The sequence below is a fragment of the Amblyraja radiata genome, chromosome 23 (assembly GCF_010909765.2).
Source record: "Amblyraja radiata isolate CabotCenter1 chromosome 23, sAmbRad1.1.pri, whole genome shotgun sequence".
In the NCBI taxonomy this organism is placed as follows: Eukaryota; Metazoa; Chordata; class Chondrichthyes; order Rajiformes; family Rajidae; genus Amblyraja; species Amblyraja radiata.
In genome coordinates, this window is record NC_045978.1 from 40,607,997 (window position 1) to 40,634,558 (window position 26,562).

General features: G+C 43.6%; 1 protein-coding gene across 14 annotated transcripts in view; it reads right to left on the bottom strand.

Moving 5' to 3' along the window:
* The window catches only part of ralgapb (Ral GTPase activating protein non-catalytic subunit beta), a 112,975-nt gene that overhangs the window by 82,757 nt on the left and 3,656 nt on the right, over positions 1-26,562 (bottom strand). For 11 of the 14 annotated variants that reach the window (XM_033042118.1, XM_033042120.1, XM_033042116.1 and 8 more), the window contains exons 2-4: positions 16,322-16,548; positions 10,436-10,638; positions 3,443-3,606 (exon numbers count right to left, since the gene is read on the bottom strand). In XM_033042118.1, the coding sequence (XP_032898009.1) occupies positions 3,443-3,606; positions 10,436-10,638; positions 16,322-16,507 (553 nt within the window). In that variant the 5' untranslated portion in view covers positions 16,508-16,548. The remainder of the gene's footprint in view (positions 1-3,442; positions 3,607-10,435; positions 10,639-16,321; positions 16,549-26,562) is intronic. The other 3 variants (XM_033042121.1, XM_033042117.1, XM_033042122.1) reach the window with 1 other exon arrangement.

Consider the following 26,562-nt stretch of genomic DNA (forward strand, 5'->3'; position numbering starts at 1 on the left):
CCCCCTTTAGAAAATTCCTTGCAACCTGTATATTTTGTTGTGGATAAATTATGTGGGAAGCAAGAGTGTTTCTGTACCAATAGCAATAACGACCCATGCTATGGCCATGTCATGATAATGTTCGGTCCTTCACAGAAAACATGCTTGTAGTGTGTATGGTTAAGCATATATGTTATCAAGGTCCAGGATTTATTGACACAGGTTGATCATACGCTGAATAATCCAACCACATTTTTGTTTGGAAGTGGAAAGAAATAATAAAAATTGCATTAATTGCAATGTGTAAAAAGAGTTGAGATACCGTATTATAATTTTGCTGCATGTCATTGTGGTATATATCATGGCTTGATTGGTGAACATGTTAGTTTGTGACTTTATTTGAAGCAGAAATAATATGTGAATGCATAATTCCGACTGGTAACTGCGTGCTTCGTCCGAGCACGCGTCATGCAAGCCATCTTAAATGACCACCTAAAATGTCATTTGGCAACCTAAAAAGCTGCCAAGGTTGCCCGGCTGGCAACAGGGGAAAAAAGTTAAGCGAGAGCCCTGGTATTGAGTATAGAAGTTGGAAGGTCATGTTGCAGTTGTATAAGACGTTGGTGAGGCCGCATTTAGAGTATTGTGTTTAGTTCTGGCGACCATGTTATAGAAAAAATGTCATCAAGCTGGAAAGGGTACAGAAAAGATTTACGAGATTGTTGCCAGGGAGAAGTGGTGTGGGCTGGGACTCAATTCCTTGGAGCACAGGAGGATGAGGGGTGATCTTATAGAGGTGTATAAAATCACGAGAGGAATATATTGGGTAGATGCACAGAGTCTCTTGCCCAGAGAAGGTGAATCGAGGACCAGAGGACATAGGTTTAAGGTGAAGGGGAAAAGATTTAATAGGAATCTGAGGGGTAACTTTTTCACACAAAGGGTGGTGGGTGTATAGTTGAGGCAGGAACTATCCCAACAATAAAGAAATAGTTAAGACAACCACATAGATATGACAGATTTGAGGGATATGGACCAAACGAGGGCATGTGTGACTATAGCTGGGACATGTTTCCGGTGTGGGCAAGATAGACACAAAAAGCTGGAGTAACTCAGCAGGGCAGGCAGCATCTGTGGAGAGAAGGAATGGGTGATGTTTCGGGTCGAGATCCTAAAGCATGCTGATGCCTGTACTTCCTCAGGCAGCCAATGAAATTTGGCATGTCTCCAACAACTCAGCAATGTTCACAGATGTACCCCACCCATCCTATGCATCATAGCTTGGGTCGGCTACTATTCTACCCAAGACCACTTGCAATTGTAGGGGACCAGTTCAACATACAATCAAGCCTCCCTTTGCACCGACTCCATCTATACTTCACATTACCGTATAACCATATAACAATTACAGCACGGAAACAGGCCATCTCGGCCCTTCTAGTCCGTGCCGAACACTTATTCTCACCTAGTCGCATCTATCTGCACTCAGACCATAACCCTCCATTCCTTTCCCGTCCATATACTTAGCCAATTTATTTTTAAATGATAAAATCGAACCTGCCTCCACCACTTCCACTGGAAGCTCATTCCACACAGCTACCACTCCCCGAGTAAAGAAGTTCCCCCTCACATTACCCCTAAATTTCTGTCCCTTAATTCGCAAATCATGTCCTTGTTTGAATCTTCCCTACTCTCAATGGAAAAAGCTTATCCACGTCAACTCTGCCTATCCCTCTCATCATTTTGGAGACCTCTATCAAGTCCCCCCTTAACCTTCTGCGCTCCAAAGAATAAAGACCTAACTTGTTCAACCTTTCTCTGTAACTTAGTTGCTGAAACCCAGGCAACATCCTAGTAAATCTCCTCTGTACTCTCTCTATTTTGTTGACATCTTTCCTATAATTTGGCGACCAAAATTGTACACCATACTGCAGAATTGGCCTCACCAATGCCTTGTACAATTTTAACATTACATCCCAACTTCTATACTCAATGCTCTCATTTATAAAGGCCAGCACACCAAAAGCTTTCTTTACCACCTATCTACATGAGATTCCACCTTCAGGGAACTATGAAAATTATTCCTAGATCCCTCTGTTCAACCGCATTCCTCAATTCGCTACCATTTACCATGTACGTCCTATTTTGATTTGTCCTGCCAAGATGTAGCACCTCTCACTTATCAGCATTAAACTCCATCTGCCATCTTTCAGCCCACTCTTCCAAATGGCCTAAATCTATCTGTACACTTTGAAAATCTACTTCATTATCCACAACACCACCTATCTTAGTATCATCTGCATACTTACTAATCCAAATTACCACACCATCATCCAGATCATTGATGTATATGACAAACAACAGTGGACCCAACACAGAACCCTGAGGCACCCCACTAGTCACTGGCCTCTAACCTGACAAACAGCCATCCACCATTACTCTCTGGCATCTCCCATTCAGCCACTGTTGAATCCATCTTGCTACTCCACCATTAATACCCAACAATTGAACCTTCTTAACCAACCTTCCATGTGGAACCTTGTCAAAGGCCTTACTGAAGTCCATATAGACAATATCCACCGCTTTACCCTCATTAATTTCCCTAGTAACCTCTTCAAAAAATTCAAGAAGATTAGTCAAACATGACCTTCCAGGCACAAATCCATGTTGACTGTTCCTAATCAGACCCTGTTTATCGAGATACTTATATATATTATCTCCAAGTATCCTTTCCATTAATTTGCCCACCACTGACGTCAAACTAACAGGTCTATAATTACTAGGTTTACTCTTAGAACCCTTTTTAAACAATGGAACAACATGCGCAGTACGCCAATCCTCTGGCACCATTCCCGTTTCTAATGACATTTGAAATATTTCTGTCATAGCCCCTGCTATTTCTACACTAACTTCCCTCAATGTCTTAGGGAATATCCTGTCAGGACCTGGAGACTTATCCACTTTTATATTTGCCTTGCGAAAGCAGCCAACATAATCAAGGACCACTTAAAACCGTCATACTCTCTTCTCCTCTCACCCATCAGGCAGGAGATACAAAATCTAGGAAGCATGTTCTCCACTGTTTGTCAGGCTCTTGAATGGACCTCTCATATGCTAAGGATGAATTCCAGTTCTTCCAATCTACCTCATATAACCTTTGTACTTTTTATAATCTGCACTTTCCCTGTAGATGTAAAACTATATTCTGCCATCTGTTTGCTTTCTCTTTAGCTCTACCTGTTATGGTATGGTATGATTTGTCTGGATGGCATACAAAATAAAGGAACTGAAGATGGTGGTTTACAAAATAACTCATCAAGTGCTGAAGTTACTCAGTGGATCTAGCAGCATCATCTGGAGAACATGGATAGATGACGTTTCAGTTTGGGACCTTTCTTCAGGAAAACAAAGTTCTTCACTATACACTTGACATGAACAAACCAATATCAATCTTTGTACAAACCTGCAATTGTTGGAGCTGCCAAAAGCGTGTCATTAATTTGCAGCAGGAAGAGCAGTAGTACTTCCCAGGTTTCTCTCGACATGTTGGCAGAGTCATGAGCCAGTTTCTGAACAGCTGCTAGAACCCGCAGACACAACGTAATCTGGTTGTGAGCGTACTCTATTCTGAAAATAAAAATAGAATTATCTTTAAAACAAATTAAGTAATTACATTTGTAGGGAGTGTGTGCATGGACTGGTTGGTCAGCACTCACTGAGGAGCAGGCAAGAGGCAGAACGTGTTGCATGCAGCAGCTTCAAGCATAACAGAGAGGAGTCTAAATCTCGTGAGCACAGGTTTAAGATAACAGGAGAGAAATGTTAAGGAGATCTGAGGAGCAATATTTTCCACTAGGGGGTGATGATTAGGTCAAACAAATGCAGACAAATAGGATTACTGTAGATAAGCATTTAGACTCCTTCACAAAAATGTTATCTTCCCTCTAACCTTCAAATACCTTGAAACATAATCCCCAATTTTACTTCGGAGTCACGTGAGTGACTACGTGAAGAAGGGCCGTCCGTCTGCATGCGCGTCATTACGTCTGAACGCAACGCGCGACGGACTGGCAGAGGCACTATGTCCTCCCAGTCCGTCGGGATGGGCAGGTAAGGGAAGTTGAATCACTTATCTGCGCTCTTTCGGGCTTGAAGCTGTTTATAGTTTCAGGGCCCAGATGTCGAGGAGACGGTCTGCGGGGAAGTCGGCTGCCGAAGACCGCAGCATTCCCAGTAGCGGGCGACGGTCTTGTTTCCCGACATAGCGCCGGTAGAACCGGCAGGAGACGTTGCAGGAGGAGGAGCTCCGTTGGTGGTCCTGCGGTATGTAAAACCTCCCGCAAGTAAAACAAAACCCGTTGACTCAGATGAGTCCGGGGGGGGGGGGGGGGGGGGAAAGGGATACCCTCCCTCAACGGAGAGCGTCTGAGGACAACTCTCCCACATAGGAGCAACTTTTTGGAGAAGTTGCTCCAACAATGACCTGCTCTAAAGGAGAGAGCTGTGTCAGCCCGGGGCCTACAGCAGGCAGTACCGGGAGCCTCACACATGGGGCAGCCCAATGTCTTCCCCATTGGAGGGGGAAATACATATGGAGGAAACCACTCTGAATCAGAGTACAAAAGCAGGGGGGGGGGACCTTCCCAGGGATAAGCAGAAGAAAGGAAGTAAGTAAGTAACTTTTACTTATATAGCACCGTTTAAGTTAACTTGCATTGACACCAAAGTGCTTTACATAAAATCAATAATAAGCACAAAAGAAAAATACTTCTGCAATCATCCAGGTTTCACTGGGTGCTTCCTGGATAGAGGTCTAGCAAATGTCTCCTGCTCTGAGGAGAGGAGCATTCACGGTCAGTTTCATTCTGACCCAAAGCAAGAATCTCATTTAGGCCCGCTGGAGGGGCCATGTCAGCACAGGTATTCTCAGGGGCCTGCGGCAGCACCTGTTTTCAGGGCTACCTACAAATCTCACTCTCAATGGAGGGGAGTGCGAGTGATCAGTAGGTAACTGATCTCGAATTAAAGTATGAACATACTGAAGCACATGCATATGGCCTCAAGAGACAGCAGTTGGCAGAATATCCGCACAAATGCCGGCAAGGGAACAGCACTATCAGGGTGACTTTGGAGAAACCAGCCGCCGAATCCTCTCTTCAGGTAAGACCAGAAGAAGGAAGCAAAAGCTGTCGGACCAATCAAGGTACCAACGACAAGCAAAACTTCATCAGTAGGCGACAATACACCCCACACCTCCATAAGGGGTAAGCAGTTCACTGAAGCCGGTGGTAGCTTGAAAGCTGGGCACGGAAATATGATCAGAGTCGTCTTTCAAGGCAGACTCAGAATTATGGCCAGAATTGTCCTACAAGGCAGGCTCAGTATGATGAAGTTTTCAGACCAAGACCCAAGCAGAGGTCAGGAGAAACATGGAGTCCACACTCCCTACCAGTCCTACTCCCAATCAAGGAGAGAAATGGAACCCGCATCAGGGGCCTTTGGGCTTAACGCAAGACCACCGGTAGCCATGGAGGTAGGTGGGTCTAGGTTTACTGAAACAAGGGATTGTGGACCAGTTACATGTTGGTAATTTTACTCTTGTGTTTTTGTTCAAAATGACAATAACATGAATTTCAGATCTGGTTTTAAAAAACAGATAACAACATGTGATTATTTTTTACTGCACAACATACATAGGTTCCAAGCAGACTTGGAACTCGGACCGGAGTTGTCTTCAAGGAAGGCCCAGTATTTTGGGCAGGATTGCCTTCCAGGACAGGTGACAGATGGAGGATGTCATTTCATCCAGGTTTAACTCATTTGTGCAGTACAGACTTTCAGAAACAGCAATTTTTTGTTACGGTCTAACTACTGTTTTATAGGAGCTTCCTATAAAATGGTCACATGGCATGCATCAACCTCAAAGATGCATACTATTCGGTGTCTATTCACTAACAACAGGAGATATTTGATGTTTAACTGGATGGCATGGCTCTGCCAAATGGGTTGACATCAGCTCCTAGACTATTGACTAAACTACGGAAACCAATTCTGGGACTACAAAGGTCTCAAAACCACACAGTAATGGCATATTTGGAGGACATTTTCATTTTTGGAGTCACCAAGAATTGGCAGAAGCATCAGTCAAAGCAAACCAAAACCCTGTTTGAAAGAATTGGTTACCTCATCCATCCAGTTAAATCAAAATTGACACCTACAAGGGCAATTGATTACCTAGAATTTACTATCAAAAATAGTAAATATGTTGGTGACTTTGCCTAGGGACAAACGACTATATTAATTAAGCCTGCTACGACCTGATAGTCAAATACTAGCCATCTATCAGGCAAACAGAGAGTGTAATTGGCAAATAGTAGCTGCATTCCCAGAAGTACGTCACGGGCCTTTGCATTACCAGAATTTACAGCAAGCAAAGGAACGAACACTCAGATTACATGCAGGCCGAATTGGCAAACTATGGATTGCCAGCAGAGGCCATTGTTGAATAACTATGGTGGATAACGAATGGGAGACAGCTCAAGGGAAATTTTGCTCGAAAGCCATTGGTTCTTCAGACCTATGCAAGCGGCTAAGGATGGGGAGACACCAACGCAGGCTAGAGCTGTGGGAGCAGATGGAATGAGCAGGAGTCTGTAATTCCCCAACACATGGAATCAATTACCCAGAATTGTTGGGGGCACAATATGGACTCAAGGTTCTCTGTAGCGATATGCAACCGGTGCTTGTTCAAATTCAGATTGATAACACCACTGCGGTGGCATATATCCATTAACAAGGGTGGTGTAAAATCTGTATCTTACGACAGATTGTCGAACCTCATTTGGCACTAGTGTATCGAGAGGAATATTTGGGAAATCTACGAGGTAGATATAACACGGTGACAGATGCTGGATCACGAATGTTTAATAACAACACAGAATGGATGTTGAATCAGACAGTATTTAACGAAATAACTACACAATTTGGCATACCAGATGTTGATCCGTTTTGCATCTAGACTAAACCATCAGTTACCCAGATATGTGTCCTGCGAGCTGGATCCAGGAGCAAAGGCAGTGGATGCTTTCTCCCTCAATTGGGGAGGAATGTTTATGTATGCTTTCCGCCAATTTGTCTCACAAACCGATGCTTGACAAAAATCAAGCAAGACTAAGCCACAGTCATAATGGTAGTGCCAGATTGGCCTACTCAAGCCTGGTCCCCAAAAATTTTGGGAATTATAATCCAGCCAGTTATGGCTGTACCCAAGAGCAGGGACCTCCTAGTGAACCCAGTTACAGAGAGCAATCATCCACTACATGAACGTATTAACTTGTTGGTCTGCAGATTCTGAGGAGGCCATTTCAAGGCATAGGACTGTCCGAACAAATACAACACAGTTCGGATAACGGATATCTTGGAGTTCCTATCAACTCTGTACTATAACTATAAACAAAGTTATAGTGCAATCTATAGTGCCAGAGGCGCACTCTCCTCCTATCTGATGCCGGAAGCAGGGCACGGTTCGATAGGAACGCACCCCTTTACAACAAAATTCATGAAGGGAATTTACAATTTAAGACCTCCAAGGCCAAGGTACACGGACACATGGGATGTGAGCATGGTACAAACCCTACTTTGACAGTGGGGACCGCCTATAACTAACCCTGAAGGTGGTATGCTGACAAAGAGTCCAGACACTGCAAAAGCTACGGTTGGACCACATGACCACCAATATGAACAACATAACATTCCTAATCAGGAACCTGATAAAACAGAGCAGGCCAAGAATGCCAGGGATGGAGATCCAGTTCTTGGCATATCCAGAGGACCAACGGTTGTGTGTGTGGTAACATACTAACACCACTATCTGAGAGTTACGGAGAACCTCAGAGGCTCAGAACAATCGGTCCTCACCAGCCATAAAAAAGCACACCAAAAGGTGTCAACTCAAACCATCTCCAGATGGTCAAAAGAGGTATGGCGGTAGCAGGAGTAAACATTTATATGGTTAAATCTCACTCCACCAGGGCTGCATCTACGTCGGCAGCAAGAGCTATGGACGTGCCCCTTGACGACATCCTAGTGGCTGCAGGATGGACGAATGAAATGACGGTCCACCGGTTTTTATAACAAACCCATAACCGGACTGGGGGTGTTTGCACGTACCATTTTAAGTTCTGTCCCTTAGTTTCCCCCCAAGGTTGGGAGGGGTAACTATTTAAAAAAAAAAAAATTTCATTTAATGCATCAGTGTCTTTACTTAACTACGTAATGTCTGAATGCTTTCATGATTACACGCATCCATGGTCAATCCATTCAGTGTGTGACGCCTGGATTCGTAACCGGCGTAAAATCAGAGCTTTGAAATCTTCACGTAGTCACTCACGTGACTCCGAAGTAAAATAGTAAGATTAAACGAGAACTTACCAGTTTGAAGTTTGATCTTGATTTTATGAGGAGTTACGATGAGCGATTACGTGCCCACCGCTCCCACCCTCATACTATCAAGGTCATATGGAAGTTCTAGTTTCTTCACAATCTTACTATTCTCAGGTCTTCTTTTTATCTGTGATTTAACACCGCTGCTTTGAAGATTGACGCGCACGCAGACGGACGGCCCTTCTTCACGTAATCGCTCATCGTAACTCCTCATAAAATCAAGATCAAACTTCAAGCTGGTAAGTTCTTGTTTAATCTCACTATTCTTGATTCCATTGCTGAAGAAAACAGTTCCTTCCCGCCCAGGTTATACATTTTATATATCCCAACTAAACTTTCACTCAATCTCCTCGGTTTCATACAAAACTGTATTAATTGTCTAGCTACAATTCATTATACAGTGCCCTCCATAATGTTTGGGACAAAGGCCCATCATTTATTTATTTGTCTCTGTACTCCACAATTTGAGATGTGTAATAGAAATAAATCACATGTGCTTAAAGTGCACATTGTAGCTGTGTTCATACATAGTCCCCCCATTTCAGGGCACCATAATGTTTGGGACATATGGCTTCACAGGCGTTTATAATTGCTCAGATGTGTTTAATTGCGTCCTTAACGCAGGTATAAGAGAGCTCTCAGCACCTAGTCTTTCCATCATCGTTGGAAACTTTTATTGCTGTTTATCAACACGAGGACCAAAGTTATACCAATGAAAGTCAATAAGTCATTATGAGACTGAGAAACAAGAATAAAACTGTTAGAGACATCAGCCAAACTTTAGGCTTAACAAAATCAACTGTTTGGAACATCATTAAGAAGAAAGAGAGCACTGGTGAGCTTACTAATCGCAAAGGGACTGGCAGGCCAATGAAGACCTCCACAGCTGATGGCAGAAGAATTCTCTATATAATAAATAAAAATCCCCAAACACCTGTCCGACAGATCAGAAACACTCTTCAGGAGTCAGGTGTGGATATGTCAATGACCACTGTCCGCAGAAGACTTCATGAACAGAAATACAGAGGCTACACAGCAAGATGCAAACCACTGGTTAGCCACAAAAATAAGATGGCCAGGTTATAGTTTGCCAAGAAGTACTTAAAAGAGCAACAACAGTTCTGGAAAAAAGGTCTTGTGGACAGATGAGACGAAGATTAACTTATATCATTGTGATGGCAAGAGCAAAGTATGGAGGAGAGAAGGAACTGCCCAAGATCCATGTATGAAACACGGTTGTGTGGGGGGGTTGACCTGGGCATGTATGGCTGCTGAAGGTACTGACTCACTTATCTTCATTGATGATACAACTGCTGATGGTAGTAGCACAATTAGTTCTGAAGTGTATAGACACATCCTATCTGCTCGTTCAAACAAATGCTTCAAAACATTGGCCGGCGGTTCATTCTACAGCAAGAAAATGATCCCAAACATACTGCTAAAGCAACAAAGGAGTTTTTCAATGCTAAATAATGGTCAATTCCTGAGTGGCCAAGTCAATCACCTGATCTGAACCCAATTGAGCACGCCTTTTATATGCTGAAGAAAAAACTAAAATGGACTTGCCCCCAAAACAAACATAAGCTAAAGATGGCTGCAATACAGGCCTGGCAGAGCATCACCAGAGAAGACACCCAGCAAATGGTGATGTCCATGAATCACAGACTTCAAGCAGTCATTGCATGCAAAGGATATGCAACAAAATACTAAACATGACTACTTTCATTTACATGACATTGCTGTGTCCAAAACATTATGGTGCCCTGAAATGGGGGATCTATGTATAAACACTGCTGTAATTTCTACACGGTGAAATCAAAATGTATAAAAATGGCCTTTATTAAAATCTGACAATGTGCACTTCAACCACATATGATTTTTTCTATTACAAATCTCAAATTGTGGAGTACAGAGGCAAATAAATAAATGATGGGTTTTTGTCCCAAACATTATGGAGGGCACTGTACAGACTCAATGAACCGCAAGGCCTATCAAATGAGATCCATGCACTTACCTGGGAACAAATAGATTCTGTAGATGTTTGAGAATAGTCTGCACATATAAATTTGGGTCTTTGATAATGGGCTGGGGGATAGAGTCACGGCGAGATACCAAAGCCATTATCCAGTCAGTGTAAACATCCACGCACAGTTTGACCGTTTCCCCATCCAGCGGCAGAGTAAGTCCATAACATAACACCTCCATGGTCCATTTTACCTGTGCCAGAGACAAAGCACATCACTCTATCTGTTTATAAATGCTGACCCTTGTTACCAAATGTAGGAATGACACAAAATTTTGAGATTTTAAAAATCCAGCCTGTAATTTATCCCATCAGATAAAGCATAAAAATAACTTTAATTTGATACCTAATTCACTTTCATATCTTCAGTATTAAAAAAGATGGTTATTTTCATATTCAGAAATTAGCATCTTGATCCCTATTGCTTTTCCATTAACTTATCACAAAAGTTGTGATCGAGGCAGTCAATGGACATAAAACCCCATATCTTTCTTAAAATATTAAGAGAACTGAATGAAATTTTCAGTTATTATAGATTAGAAACATAGGAAATAGGTGCAGGAGTAGGCTATTCGGCCCTTCGAGTCTGCACCGCCATTCAATATGATCATGGCTGATCATCCAACTCAGTATCCCGTACCTGCCTTCTCTCCATACCCCCTGATCCCTCTAGCCACAAGGGCCACATCTAACTCCCTCTTAAATATAGCCAATGAACTGGCCTCAACTACCTTCTGTGGCAGAGAGTTCCAGAGATTCACCACTCTCTGCGTGAAAAATGTTTTTCTCATCTCGGTTCTAAAGGATTTCCCCTCTATCCTTAAGCTGTGACCCCTTGTCCTGGACTTCCCCAACATCGGGAACAATCTTCCTGCATCTAGCCTGTCCAATCCCTTAAGAATTTTGTAAGTTTCTATAAGATCCCCCCTCAATCTCCTAAATTCTAGCGAGTACAATCCGAGTCTATCCAGTCTTTCTTCATAAGAAAGTCCTGACATCCCAGGAATCAGTCTGGTGAACCATCTCTGCACTCCCTCTATGGCAATAATGTCCTTCCTCAGATTTGGAGACCAAAACTGTACACAATACTCCAGGTGTGGTCTCACCAAGACCCTGTACAACTGCAGCAGAACCTCCCTGCTCCTATACTCAAATCCTTTTGCTATGAATGCCAACATACCATTCGCTTTCTTTACTGCCTGCTGCACCTGCATGCCTACTTTCAATGACTGGTGTACCATGACACCCAGGTCTCGTTGCATCTCCCCTTTTCCTAATCGGCCACCATTTAGATAATAGTCAGCTTTCCTGTTTTTGCCACCAAAGTGGATAACCTCACATTTATCCACATTATACTGCATCTGCCATGCATTTGCCCACTCACCCAGCCTATCCAAGTCACCTTGCAGCCTCCTAGCATCCTCCTCACAGCTAACACTGCCCCCCAGCTTCGTGTCATCCGCACACTTGGCGATGTTGCATTCAATTCCCTCATCCAGATCATTAATATAAATTGTAAATAGCTGGGGTCCCAGCACTGAGCCTTGCGGTACCCCACTAGTCACTGCCTGCCATTGTGAAAAGGACCCGTTTACTCCTACTCTTTGCTTCCTGTTTGCCAGCCAGTTCTCTATCCACATCAATACTGAACCCCCAATACCGTGTGCTTTAAGTTTGTATACTAATCTCTTATGTGGGACCTTGTCGAAAGCTTTCTGAAAGTCCAGATATAACACATCCACTGGTTTTACCCTATCCACTCTACTAGTTACATCCTCGAAAAATTCTATAAGATTCGTCAGACATAATTTACCTTTCGTAAATCCATGCTGACTTTGTCCAATGATTTCACCACTTTCCAAATGTGCTGCTATCCCATCTTTAATAACTGACTAGCAGTTTCCCCACTACCGATGTTAGACTAACTGGTCTGTAATTCCCCGTTTTCTCTCTCCCTCCCTTTTTAAAAAGTGTAGTTACATTAGCTACCCTCCAATCCTCAGGAACTACTCCAGAATCTAAAGAGTTTTGAAAAATTATCACTAATGCATCCACTATTTCTGGCTCTACTTCCTTAAGTACTCTGGGATGCAGCCTATCTGGCCCTGGGGATTTATCGGCCTTTAATCCATTCAATTTACCTAACACCACTTCCCGGCTAACCTGGATTTCACTCAGTTCCTCCTTCTCATTTGACCCGCGGTCCCCTGCCATTTCCGGCAGATTATTTATGTCTTCCTTGGTGAAGACGAAACCAAAGTAGTTATTCAATTGGTCTGCCATGTCCTTGTTCCCCATGATCAATTCACCTGTTTCTGACTGCAAGGGACCTACATTTGATTTTACTAATCTCTTTCTATTCACATATCTACAAAAACTTTTGCAGTCAGTTTTTATGTTCCCTGCCAGTTTTCTTTCATAATCTATTTTACCTTTCCTAATTAAGCCCTTGAAGCATTCGGAAACAAATATGATACATCTTACTTGGATAACCTGAAATTAAAACATATAATTAGTTAGTTACCTAGTTGTAGATAATCACAAAATTGACCGGTGACGGAAATAGTAATAAACATCCAGACTGCCTTGAAAATTCAAATATGTGATATTCTCAAGATCAGAAATTTAATATTATTGTAACATTAAAACAAATAGTAAATAACCAATAAAAAATTCATATTCATCAGTGTCATCAGATCAATCAAGTGGCAGGCAGTGGCAGATCTGGAGCGCCGCTGATGGTAGGTTTTGTAACAACGCTACCAAATGGAGTCACTAGCTGATTTCTTCTGAAGGAGTAGTATAGTAATTTCTGTCAACTATTTCACTCATGCATGTTGATGCCACCTTTCCAGTTGTGGTCAGAAATGTGCCCAGAGAAATACGCAGTTACTGGTGACTGCAACCATCAACCTTATTAGATCCATTAGACTGTGATCTTGGTATTATTTAACAAATCAAAGAGGTTATGCTGAGTTAATCTTATTGAACCAAATCTTAAAAATCTTCAAAATGTTAGGACAGCTGACTAACTTGCACATTGAAGAGGGAATTAAAGAAGCATTTGAAAAGGAAAATGCTGTAGGTTTTATGGAAAAAGCAGGAAACTGATGGCTTTCAAATAGCTGGCAGAAGGATTTTCTCATGCTTCAAGATCATTTATAATCTACATTTAAAAAATTAGATGACGTTTCGGGTCGAGACCCTTCTTCAGACTGATGTGGGAAGGGGAGGAGGGGGCGGGAAGAAGAAAGGAAGAGGCGGAGACAATGGGCTGTGGGAGAGCTGGGAAGGGGAGGGCAAAGAGGGAGAAAGCAAGGATTACCTGAAATTGGAGAAGTCAATGTTCATACCGCTGGGGTGTAAACTACCTAAGCAAAATATGAGATGCTGCTCCTCCAATTTGTGGTGGGACTCACTCTGGCCCAGGACAAAAAGGTCTGATTTGGAATGGGAGGGGGAGTTGAAGTGCTGAGCCACCGGGACATCAGGTTGGTTATTGCGAACTGAGCGGAGGTGTTGCGCAAAGCAATCGCCAAGCCAACGCTTGGTCTCACCGAAGTAGACCAGCTGACACCTAGAGCAGCGGATGTAATAGATGAGGTTGGAGCAGGTGCAGGTGAAGCTCCGCCGCACCTGGAAAGACTGCTCAGGTCCTTGGATGGAGGTAAAGCGACAAGTGTAGCATTTCCTGCGGTTGCAAGGGAAAGTGGTTTGGGTGGGAAGGGGGTGGTTTGGGTGGGAAGGGACAAATTGACCAGGGAGTTACGGAGGGAGCTGTCTCTGCGGAAAGCCAAAAGGGGAGGAGATGGGAAGATGTGGCCTGTGGTGGGATCCCGTTGGTGGTGGCAAAAATGTCTGAGGATTATCTGTTGTATGTAATGGCTGGTCGGGTGGAAGGTGAGGACAAGGGGGGCTCTGCCCTTGTTACGAGTAGGGGGATGGGGAGTGAGAGCAGAGCTACGGGATGTAGAAGAGATCCTGGTGATAGCCTAATTTATAGTCAAAGAGGGGAACCCCCCTTCCCAAAAGAATGAGGACATCTCCAATGCACTGGTTTGGAACACCTCATCCTGGGTGCAGATGCGGCGTAGACGGAGGAATTGGCAGTAGGGGGATAGAGTCCTTACAGGAAGCAGGGTGGGAAGAAGTGTAGTCCAGATAGCCATGGGAGTCAGTGGGTTTGTAGTAGATATCGGTCAGTAGTCTGTTACCTGCGATGGAGATAGTGAGATCTAGAAACGGTAGGGAGATGTCGGAAATGGTCCAGGTGAATTTAAGTGCCGGATGGAAGTTAGTGGTGAGATGGATGAAGTCAGTGAGTTCTGCATGGGTGCAGGAGGTAGCACCAATGCAGTCGTTGATGTAGCAGAGTTAGAGTTCGTCGATAGGGCCACGGTACGCCTCAAACAAGGATTGTTCGACGTACTCTATAAAGAGGCAGGCATAGCTGGGGCCCATGCACGTGCCCATAGCTACGCCTTGGATTTGCAAATTGGAGGAGCAGCACCTCATATTTCGCTTGGGTAGTTTACACCCCTTCTCCAATTTCAGGTAGTCCTTGATTTCTCTCTGTTTCCTCTCCCCTTCCCAGCTCTCTCTGGGCAGCTTACAACCCAGTGGTAAGATTTCTGATTTGTATAACGTCAAGTAACCTCTGCATTCCCTCTCTCTCCATCCCTCCCCCACCCAAGTCATACCAGCTTCAAAGCCATCTTATTGAGTGACATTGTCTGCATTCGTTCTCACCTAACAAACAGCTAACAATGGCCTGTTTCTTTTATCATCGTTACTTTTGTATATCTTTCATTCATTTGTTCTATATCTCTCTACATCACTGTATATGTATCTCGTATCCCTTTCCCCAGCCTCTCCAGTCTGAAGGGCCTCGACCCGAAACGTCACCCTATTCCTCATCTCCAGAGATGCCGCCTGTTACTCCAGCAGTTCAAGTCAAGTCAAATCAAGAGAGTTTATTGTCATGTGTCGCCAATAGGACAATGAAATTCTTGCATTGCTGCAGCACAACAGGATATTGTAGTCATAAATACAGATCAGATCAGTGTGTCCATATACCATAGAACATATATATACACACTTCAGTAAACAGATAAAGTGCAATAGGTTGTTATAGTTCATAGTTTGTTTGAAGTTGTGTTTAATAGTCTGATGGCTGCGGGGAGGAAGCTGCTTCTGAATCTGGATGTTGCCGATTTCAGGCTCATGTACGTGCTACCGACTCTCCGTCATCTTCTCAGGAAGTAGAGGTGCAGATGTGCTTTCTTTATGATTGCATCAGTGTTCCAGGACCAGGAGAGATCTTCGGAAATATGCACGCCCAGGAATTTGAAGTTCTTGACCCTTTCCACCATCGACCCCTTGATATAAACGGGACTGTGGGACCCCATCCTACCCCTTCCGAAGTGCTCCACAATCAGTTCCTTGGTTTTGCTGGTGTTGAGAGCCAGGTTATTGTGCTGGCACCATTTGATCACTCGGTCGATTATACTTCTATAGTCTGACTCGTCCCCATCAGTGATAAGTCCCACAACAGTGGTGTCGTCAGCGAACTTGATGATGTAGTTCGCACTATGACCTACTACGCAGTCAAGAGTATAGAGCGAGTACAGCAGGGGGCTGAGCACGCAGCCTTGAGGTGCTCCCGTGCTGATTGTTATCGAGGATGACACATTTCCACAAATATGGACATTTTGTGTCCAAATTGGTTTCTTTACTCTCAATATCAAGATTTGGCTTATTTTCTAATATAAATTGTTGCATTAGTACATTTAAAATAAAATATTAAATTAAAATAAAATATTGAACATATTTTAATCTTCAAGTACAATATAGAGATTGAGCTTAAGGAAAACTTGCCTCTTTGTCAGTTTTGAGAATGCTTTCGTTGCTGCTTACAGACGAACTGTTGAGCCCCTGTCCCAGCGGACGCACGACAGCATGAGCCACATCTTTGCCAACGTTGTTGGGGTAGCTATGCAGAACACTCATGTGACCTCGGTCACTCTGAATGACGAGCTGCAGTGATCGCCATTCTGAATACATGGTGCTCCAGTACCATAAAACCAACTCACTTCAACATCTGTCTGAAAGAAATGAGAATCCACACAATCAAAACATAACTTCAGGTTTTAAAGAAACATTTGAAACGCCACAATTTCATTCCATTTCAAGAAGGGCATTCGGTCCGTCAAGTCTATACCAGCTCAATACAAGGGCATTCTAGCTAGTCTTGCACTACTGCAATCTCCCCATAACTCTGCAAATTCTGTCCTTGTGGATACATATGCAATTTTAATATGAGGCTGCAGCATCTGCCTCCACTGCCATTCTGAAAGGGACCCGTTAATCCTTACTCTTTGTTTCCTGTCTGCCAACCAATTTACTATCCATGTCAGCACTCTACCCCCAATAACATGTGCCCTAATTTTACCCACTAATCTCCTATGTAGGACCTTATCAAATGCTTCTGAAGTCCAGGTACACTACATCCACTGGCTCTCCCATGTCCATTTTCCCAGTTACATCCTCAAAAAAGTTACATCCTCCAGAAGATTAGTCAAGCATGATTTCCCCTTCGTAAATCCATGCTGACTCGGACCGACTCGTTACTGCTATCCAAATGTGTGGCCATTTCATCTTTTATAATTGACTCCAGCATCTTCCCCACCACCGATGTCAGGCTAACTGGTCCATAATTCCCAGTTTTCTCTCTCCCGCCTTTCTTAAAAAGTGGGATAACATTAGCTACTCTCCAATCCACAGGAACTGATCCTGAGTCTATAGAACATGGGAAAATTATCACCAATGCATCCACGATTTCTAGAGCTACTTCCTCAAGTACCCTGGGATGCAGATCATCAGGCCCTGGGGATTTATCAGCCTTCAGTCCCATCAGTCTATCCAACACCATTTCCTACCTAAAGAAGCTTTTACTATCCTCCTTTATATTCTTGGTTAGCTTATCTTCGTACCTCATCTTTTCTCCCAATATTGTCTTTTTAGTTATCTTCTGTTGCTCTTTAAACATTACCCAAATAAAAGGTATTGTATTGTATTGTATTGTATTGTATCCTCTTGCCTCCCGCTCATCTTTGCTACGTTGTACTTCTTCTCTTTTATTTTTATACTGTCCCTGACGTCCCTTGTCAGCCACGGTCGCCCCTTACTCCCTTTGGAATCTTTCTTCCTCCTAGGAATGAACTGATCCTGCACCTTCTGTATTATTCCTAGAAACACCTGCCATTGTTGTTCCACTGTCATCCCTGCTAGGGTATCTTTCGAGTCAACTTTGGGCAGCTCCTCCCTCATGGCCCCATTATTCAACTGTAACACTGACACCTCAGATCTACCCTTCTCCCTCTCCAATTGTAGATTAAACATGACCATATTATGGTCACTACCTCCTAATGGCTCATTAACCTCAAGTTTGTTTATCAAATCCGGTTCATTACATAACACTAAATCCAGAATTGCCTTCTCCCTGGTAGGCTCCAAATGCAAGCTGCTCTAAGAATCCATCACGAAGACACTCTACAAAGTCCCTTTCTAGGGGTCCATTACCAACTTGATTTTCCCAGTCTACCTGCATGTTGAAATCTCCCATAACAACCACAGCATTACCTTTGCTACATGCCAATTTTAACTCCTGATTCAACTTGCACCCTATGTCCAGGCTACTGTTTGGGGGCTTGTAGATAAGTCCCATCAGGTATTTTTACCCTTACAATTCCTTAGTTCTATCCATACTGCAGGGCTCTCACTTAACTTTTCCCCCTTGTTGCCAGCCGGGCAACCTAGGCAGCTTTTTAGGTTGCCAAATGACAGTTTAAATGGTCATTTAAGACGGCTTGCATGACACGTGCGATAATGTGCTCGGACAAAGATCGTAGTTACCAATCGGAATTATGCTCAATGAAGCATTTACATATTATTTCTGCTTCAAATAAAGTCACAAACTAAACATATTCACCAATCAAGACATGATATATACCACAATGACATGCAGCAAAACTATAATACAGTATCTCAACTCTTTTTACACATTGCAATTAATGCAATTTCTATTATTTCTTTCCACTTCCAAACAAAAGTGTGGTTGGATTATTCAGCGTATTATCAATAAATCCTGGACCTTTATAACATATATGCTTAACCATGCACACTACAGATTGATGCAAGCATGTTTTCTGTGAAGGTCCGAAAATTATCATAACATGGCCATAGCATGGATTGTTATTGGTACAGAAACACTCTCGCCTCCCACATAATTTATCCACAACAAAATATATTGGTTGCAAGGAAATTTCTAAAGGCATTTTATGATAATAGCTGTTAAAACTGACTATACCCATCTGACCGGTTAAACATTACACTGACTAGAGATTGCCAAAGGACATAACTGCAGCAAATGATCTTTTGGTAATATGTTTATAGGTGTCAAGACGCCACATTACTGGACATTCAGATTAGATGTATGTGTTGTGAACAGCAATGAAGATACCCAGTTTGTTCGCACCAGATTTAAAATAAAACTGTTGATAAACGCTGTTTCCATCATTCCCACTTCAGAATTAACGTTAAAATTTCAACTGAAATATCTCCTGACCAAATTTGTGATGTATATAACCGACTGTAGAAGTAAAACCTGGATAAATCCAACGTATAGTTGTGAATGCTGCTCATTAAATAACTACAGTACTGATACTCCACATTAAGAGCATTGATTTGCTGTTAAAATGAATTCTGTAATAACGTGTCAACGGTAGCAGTGACAATCGAACACTGCGGTTTTAATGTTTCACGTGTTCACAATTTAAGTAATCCTTCTTCATGGATTAAAACAAATAATAACATTGGGAATTAAAACACATTTCATTGCATTCCGTTATCAAACATAGTCAATGTTTGCTCTGAAGACATTTCCAGCACAATAGGGTAAGGAGGGGGGTGGTGGTGGTGGTGTGAATCAGTGCTGGATGGATAGATGGCGGGGGGGGGGGGGGGGGGGGATGAGAAGGCAATCGGTGCGGAATGGATGGATTGAGGCAGGGGAATTAGTGCGTGTTGGTTGGAGTAGGTAAAATTGTGAGGGGATAGCGCGGGGGATGTCAGTGGGGTTGAATGGGGGGGATCAGTACGGGATGGATGGGGGGGGGGGGATCTGTACAGGATGAATGCGGTAGACAAAAGTGCTAGAGAAACTCAGCGGGTGAGGCAGCATCTATGGAGCGAAGGTTGAGACCCTTCTTCAGACTGATCCCCCCATTCTTCTTGAATGGGGGGATCAGTACAGGATGGATGGGGGGGGGGGGGGGAAACAGCGCAGGATGAATGGGGGGATCAGTACAGGATGAATTGGGGGGGGGGTGGGGGTCGGTGGGTCTGTGAGGGATGAATGAGGGGATCACTACAGGATGGATGGGGGATTACTACAGGATGGATGGGAGATCAGTGCAGGATGAATGGGGGGGATCAGTGCAGGATGAATGGGGGATATCAGTGCAGGATGAATGGCGGGTTCAGTAAAAGATGAATGGGGGGGGTCAGTAAAAGATGAATGGGGAGATCACTACAGGATGGATGGGTGTTCGGTGCAGGATAAATGGAGGGGTGGTCAGTACGGGATGAATGGGGGTTTCAGTACAGGATAGATGGGGGGAGCAGTGCAGAATGAATGGGAAGGGTGGTTAGTACGGGATGAATTGGGGGACCAGTGTAGGATGGATGGAGGGTGGCAGGAGAATCAATGCGAGGTGGATAGGGAGATCAGTGCAGGAAAAATAGATGGGGGGGGGGGAGCACAGGGGATGTCAGTGAGGACTGAATAGAGGCGGGAATGGGGATTAGTGTGGGATTGAGACGAGGGGTCCCAGGATACGAGGGGGAGGGGGAGGGGGAGAAGGAAGGTCAGCGCTCCTCGGACAACAGCGGCATCATCGCCCTGCTGCCTTGGCCGTCCCTGTCCACCGCCAAGTGCCGCCTCCAAAGTGCCGCCCTGGCCCTCTTGCAGCCATGTCTCCGTAATTCCCACAACATCATACTTGCCAATTTCTAACTGAGCCTCAAGCTCGTCTACACTTTATTTCTTATACTTCGCGCATTCATATGCAACACTTTGACCTCCGTATTCAAGTTCAAGTGAGTTTATTGTCACGTGTCCCTGTATAGGACAATGAAATTCTTGCTTTGCTTCAGCACACAGAACATAGTAGGCATTTACTACAAAACAGATAAGTGTGTCCATATACCATAATATAAATATATACACACATGAATAAATAAACTGATAAAGTGCAAATAACAGATAATGGGTTATTAATAATCAGAGATTTGTCCGAGCCAGGTTTAATAGCCTGATGGCTGTGGAGAAGTAGCTATTCCTGAACCTGGTTGTTGCAGTCTTCAGGCTCCTGTACCTTCTACCTGAAGGTAGCAGGGAGATGAGTGTGTGGCCAGGATGGTGTGGGTCTTTGATGATTCTGCCAGCTTATTTGAGGCAGCGACTGCGATAAATCCCCTCGATGGAAGAGCCGATGATGGACTGGGCACTGTTTACTACTTTTTGTAGTCTTTTCCTCTCCAGGGCGCTCAAATTGCCAAACCAAGCCACGATGCAACCGGTCAGCATGCTCTCTACTCTGCACCTGTAGAAGTTAGAGAGAGCCCTCCTTGACAAACCGACTCTCCGTAATCTTCTCAGGAAGTAGAGGCGCTGATGAGCTTACTTGATAATTGCGTTAGTGTTCCCGGACCAGGAAAGATCTTCAGAGATGTGCACGCCCAGGAATTTGAAGCTCTTGACCCTTTCAACCATCGACCCGTTGATATAAATGGGGCTGTGGGTCCCCCTTCTACTCCTTCCAAAGTCCACAATCAGTTCCTTGGTTTCACGTCCCCCTTCGCACCGCTCGCAATTGGCCCTGACCTTACTCTTTTATCCCTTCTCGAACTTTCCTTCCCATTAATTTGAGAATCTTTTGTAATTTTTCCTGTACTCACTTCCCCTTCAACTCCATCTTTATACTTCCAATTTGTCAATCTCTCCCCCCCACTATTTAGTTTAAACCCACACGTGTAGCCCTAGCAAACCTGCCTGCCAGAATGTCGGTCCCCCTCCAGTTAAGGTGTAACCCGTCACTTTTGTACAGGTAGACAGAAAGTGCTGGAGAAACTCAGCGGGTGCAGCAGCATCAATGGAGCTTCAGACGGCGGAAGGAAATAGGCAACGTTTCGGACCGAAACCCTTCTTCAAAATTCGGCCCGAACCGTTGCCTATTTCCTTCGCTCCATAGATGCTTCTGCACCCGCAGCAGTTCCTTCTTAAACCTTTTGTACAGGTCACCCCTACCCCAGAAGAGATCCCAGTGTAACCTATCCCATGTACGTATCCATGTCCGGACTTCATCTGGAGACATTTTCTGGACTGGATGCAGCATAGCTTGAACAGCTTCCGATATATCTTGCAAATTTGCTCCACTCCAGCAGGAAGCGACTGGATGTGAGCTGCAGCAAGAAAGATTGACAAAAGTCTTTGGCTGGTTACGAGCTTTGCTTGACATCAGTCCACAATGAAATTGTGCATGTTGTGGACCTATTGGCTAAGATCTCAGTGGGCATACCATCATGAAGTAGATGCAAGATGGTGTAATATCTGAGGGTAGTCAAGGAAGGCTCTATACAGTCAGAGACTTTTACAAGATCAATAAAGACTATGTGTACTGGTTTCTACTCTCTGTATTTTCCTTGGAGTTGTTGTATAAAATGAAATCAGCTTAGCGTGGTATCATATTCAGTGCTAACACTGTGGGTTAAAACGGCTAGTTCCTGTGCTGTACTGTTCCATGTTCTATATCCATTGTGTCTCTGGATGGACTGAATTTATACCTAGATCTGGGAAGCAACAGTTTGGCGGCTGGGAGGAGGCAATTAAGAAGGGCATGGATTATGACTTTGTGTTTCAGAAACAGGGAGACCTCTTTATAGTTACTACAAATGAATTATGTTATGTCGAAGCTGTGTTTGAAGTTTATCCCACCTTAGCTTCGAAGAGTCTAGAGGCAGATGCATCAGGTCATTGGAAATCTATCGTAACCAGTCAACCAATTATACAATTCTTATATATTGTCTGATGTTGTATAGGGATATGGGACTGTAATGGCTTTACTGTACTCATTCTGACACAAATTTACTGAAGAAATAATAGAAACATAGAAAATAGGTGCAGGAGTAGGCCATTCGGCCCTTCAAGCCTGCACCGCCATTCAATATGATCATGGCTGATCATCCAACTCAGTATCCTGTACCTGCCTTCTATCCATACTCCCTGATCCCTTTAGCCACAAGGGCCACCTCTAACTCCCTCTTAAATATAGCCAATGAACTGGCCTCAACTACCTTCTGTGGCAGAGAATTCCAGAGATTCACCACTCTCTGTGTGAAAAATGTTTTCCTCATCTCGGTCCTAAAAGATTTCCCCCTTATCCTTAAACTGTGACCCCTTGTTCTGGACTTCCCGAACATCGGGAACAATCTTCCTGCATCTAGCCTGTCCAACCCCTTAAGAATTTTGTAAGTTTCTATAAGATCCCCCCTCAATCTTCTAAATTCTAGCGAGTACAAGCCGAGTCTATCCAGTCTTTCTTCATATGAAAGTCCTGACATCCCAGGAATCAGTCTGGTGAACCTTCTCTGTACTCCCTCTATGGCAAGAATGTCTTTCCTCAGATTAGGAGACCAAAACTGTACGCAATACTCCAGGTGTGGTCTCACCAAGACCCTGTACAACTGCAGTAGAACCTCCCTGCTCCTATACTATACTAAATAATACCATAGTAAGACCACAAAATGAACAGTTTTACCGTTGTTATTTAGGGACCAATTTAGAAATATTTAACGCATCTCGACCATGAAATAAAACTAATTATTTCACAATTTTATGTGCTAGGTTATATATTTGATGTGCTTAAAATTACCACCTGCTGTTATTCTACTGTTAATTCACAGACTGCAAAATTAAATCCACTAAATCCACTAGGTTAGAATGCAAATTCTATTTTTAAATATATCATCAGTAATAGTGACAGGATGATATGGGACTGTAGCTGTAGATTACATTTATTTATCAATGTTTAAAGAAAAGTAGTCCTTATCTGGACAGGTGTAAATGCGAGTGTGGCATTATGAGATCGAGCAGCAAATGTGAGTGTGACATTTTGTGTGGCAATATGCAATTGAGCAGAAAAGGGGGAAACATTTTGGAGTTTAAGTTAACTAAAATGACATCATGGGTAGATGGTATACTAGATTCCTTAGGTAAATACGTTTAGAACGGGAGTCAGAGGAGGAGAAATATTTATCTTTTGGATTTGACAATCTAGAGTGCCATGAGCGCTCAGCCGTTGCACCGATACCAGGCTTATGTGGATAGAAATATAGGCTACAAAAAGCATTGAGATTATGGGGATATGGAGAAATGAAGCAAATATTTGGTCACAATCTCTTAAATTCTCAAAATTTTAAGAATCTCAAAGGGGCTGTGGTTGAATCTCATCTATCCTCCGAGATGACCTGCTGTTATTTAAGCCAATCAGCAATGACCATATCCCAACAATTAATAAATAAATTACATTTCTTCCTCGACATCAATACTTAATTTACAATTCATTCAACTCAAATGTACTTCCTCCAACAAAATTAGGACGTTCAAAATCCATAACTGCACAATCCTTGTTTTGCTAGTCCCTCACTAGAGCGGCACGGTGGCGCAGCGGTAGAGTTGCTGCCTTCCAGCGTTTGCAGCACCGGAGACCCGGGTTCGATGCTGACTACGGGTGCTGTCTGTACGGAGTTTGTACGTTCTCCCCGTGATCTGCGTGGGATTTCTCTGAGATAGACAATAGGTGCAGGAGTAGGCCATTCGGCCCTTCGAGCCAGCACCACCATTCACAGTGATCATGGCTGATCATCCACAATCAGGAGCACGTTCCTGCCTTCTCCCCATATCCCCTGACTCTGTTATCTTTAAGAGCTCTATCCAACTCTCTCTTGTAAGCATCCAAAGAATTGGCATCCACTCCCTTCTGAGGCATAGAATTCCACAGATTCACAGCTCTCTGTGTGAAAACGTTTTTCCTCATCTCCGTTCTAAATGGCTTACCCCTTATTCTTAAACTGTGGTTTAAGATGTTGGAGGAGTCCAAAACATGGTTCTGGACTCTCCCAACATCGGGAACATGTTTCCTGCCTCTAGCGTGTCCAAACCTTTAATCTTACCATATTTCCCGGTGTCGAAGACGCTATTTTTTACCCTAAAATAAGGCCTGAAATATTACCTGTGTCTTGGAGGCCGAAGGTTAGGTTGTTCATAGGCCTATAGCTGTAGCAAGTAAGAATTTCATTGTTCCATTGCCAGTATAGTATGACAATTAAATAATACATAATGCAAATTGCCGTCACCATGGCAAACGTTTGTTTTATTTTCAAAATGTAGCAACTCAAAATGGGGGTGCGTCTTAGACGCTGGGAAATACGGTATATGTTTCAATAAGATGCCCTCTCATCCTTCTAAATTCCAGAGTATACAAGCCCAGCCGCTCCATTCTATCAACATATGACAGTCCCGCCATACCGGGAATTAACCTTGTGAACCTACGCTGTACTCCCTCAATAGCAAGAATGCCCTTCCTCAAATTTGGAGACAAAAACTGCTCACAATACCCCAGGTATGGTCTCACTAGGGCCCTGTACAACTGCAGAATTACCTCTTTGCTCCTATACTCAACTCCTCTTGTTATGAATGCCATTCGATTTCTTCACTGCCTGCTGTACCTGCATGCTTACTTTCAGTGACTGATGCACAAGGATCCCCAGATCCCGTTGTACTTCCCCTTTGCCCAACTTCAGATCATAATCTGCCTTCCTGTTTTTGCCAGCAAAGTGAATAACCTCACATTTATCCACATTAAACTGCATCTGCCATGCATGTGCCCACTCACCCAACCTGTCCAAGTCACCCTACATCCTTATAGCATCCTCCTCACAGTTCACCCTGCCACCCAGCTTTGTGTCATCTGCAAATTTGCTAATGTTATTTTAATCCCTTCATCTAAATCATTAATCTTCGGTTTCCTCCCACACTCCAAAAACGTACAGGTCTGTAGGTTAATTGGCTTGGTAAATGTAAAAATTGTCCCTAGTGTGTGTAGGATAGTGTTAATGTGCGGGGATCGCTGGTCGGCACGGACCCGGTAGGCCGAAGGACCTGTTTCTGCACTGTATCTCTAAACTAAAACTAAACTTGAATTTACATTGTGTATCGCACATCCTGTGGTGCCTCCTAGAAAATAAATTACTTCTGAAGGGCCATCACAGGTTAATGGTTATGTAACACAGCAAGGCAAAATTGCCCAAGATGCACAACAAGGTCAGCAACAGACAACATTTTACATCAAGCCATAGAGAGGTATTCCAATCAAAGGGAGGCACATTTGTTTCCAAAATTGGGTTCATTGGTAAGACGTAAAAGGTAATATCAACAGATGTTTATGTGCTTAAAAAACTGTTTAGTGTGAGGTTCCAGAGATCAAAGTATATGTCCCTTTTTGGATTCAGATCAGATTCAGATTCAACTTTATTGTCATTGTGCAGTGTACAGTACAGAGACAACGAAATGCAGTTAGCATCTCCCTAGAAGAGCGACATAAATATGAGCAATAAATAAATCTATTTACGTGCATACAGTCACAGGAGGGGGATTGGCAATCACCGAGGTACAGTGTTGAACAGCCGCAGGGAAGAAGCTGTTCCTGGACCTGCTGGTCTGGCAACGGAGAGACCTGTAGCGCCTCCCGGATGGTAGGAGGGTAAACAGTCTGTGGTTGGGGTGAGAGCAGTCCTTGGCAATGCTGAGTGCCCTTCACAGACAACGCTTGCTTTGGACAGACTCAATGGAGGGGAGTGAGGAACCGGTGATGCGTTGGGCAATTTTCACCTCCCTCTGCAGTGCTTTCCGGTCGGAGACAGAGCAGTTGCCATACCATACTGTGATACAATTGGTAAGGATGCTCTCTATGGTGCAGCGGTAGAAGTTCACCAGAATC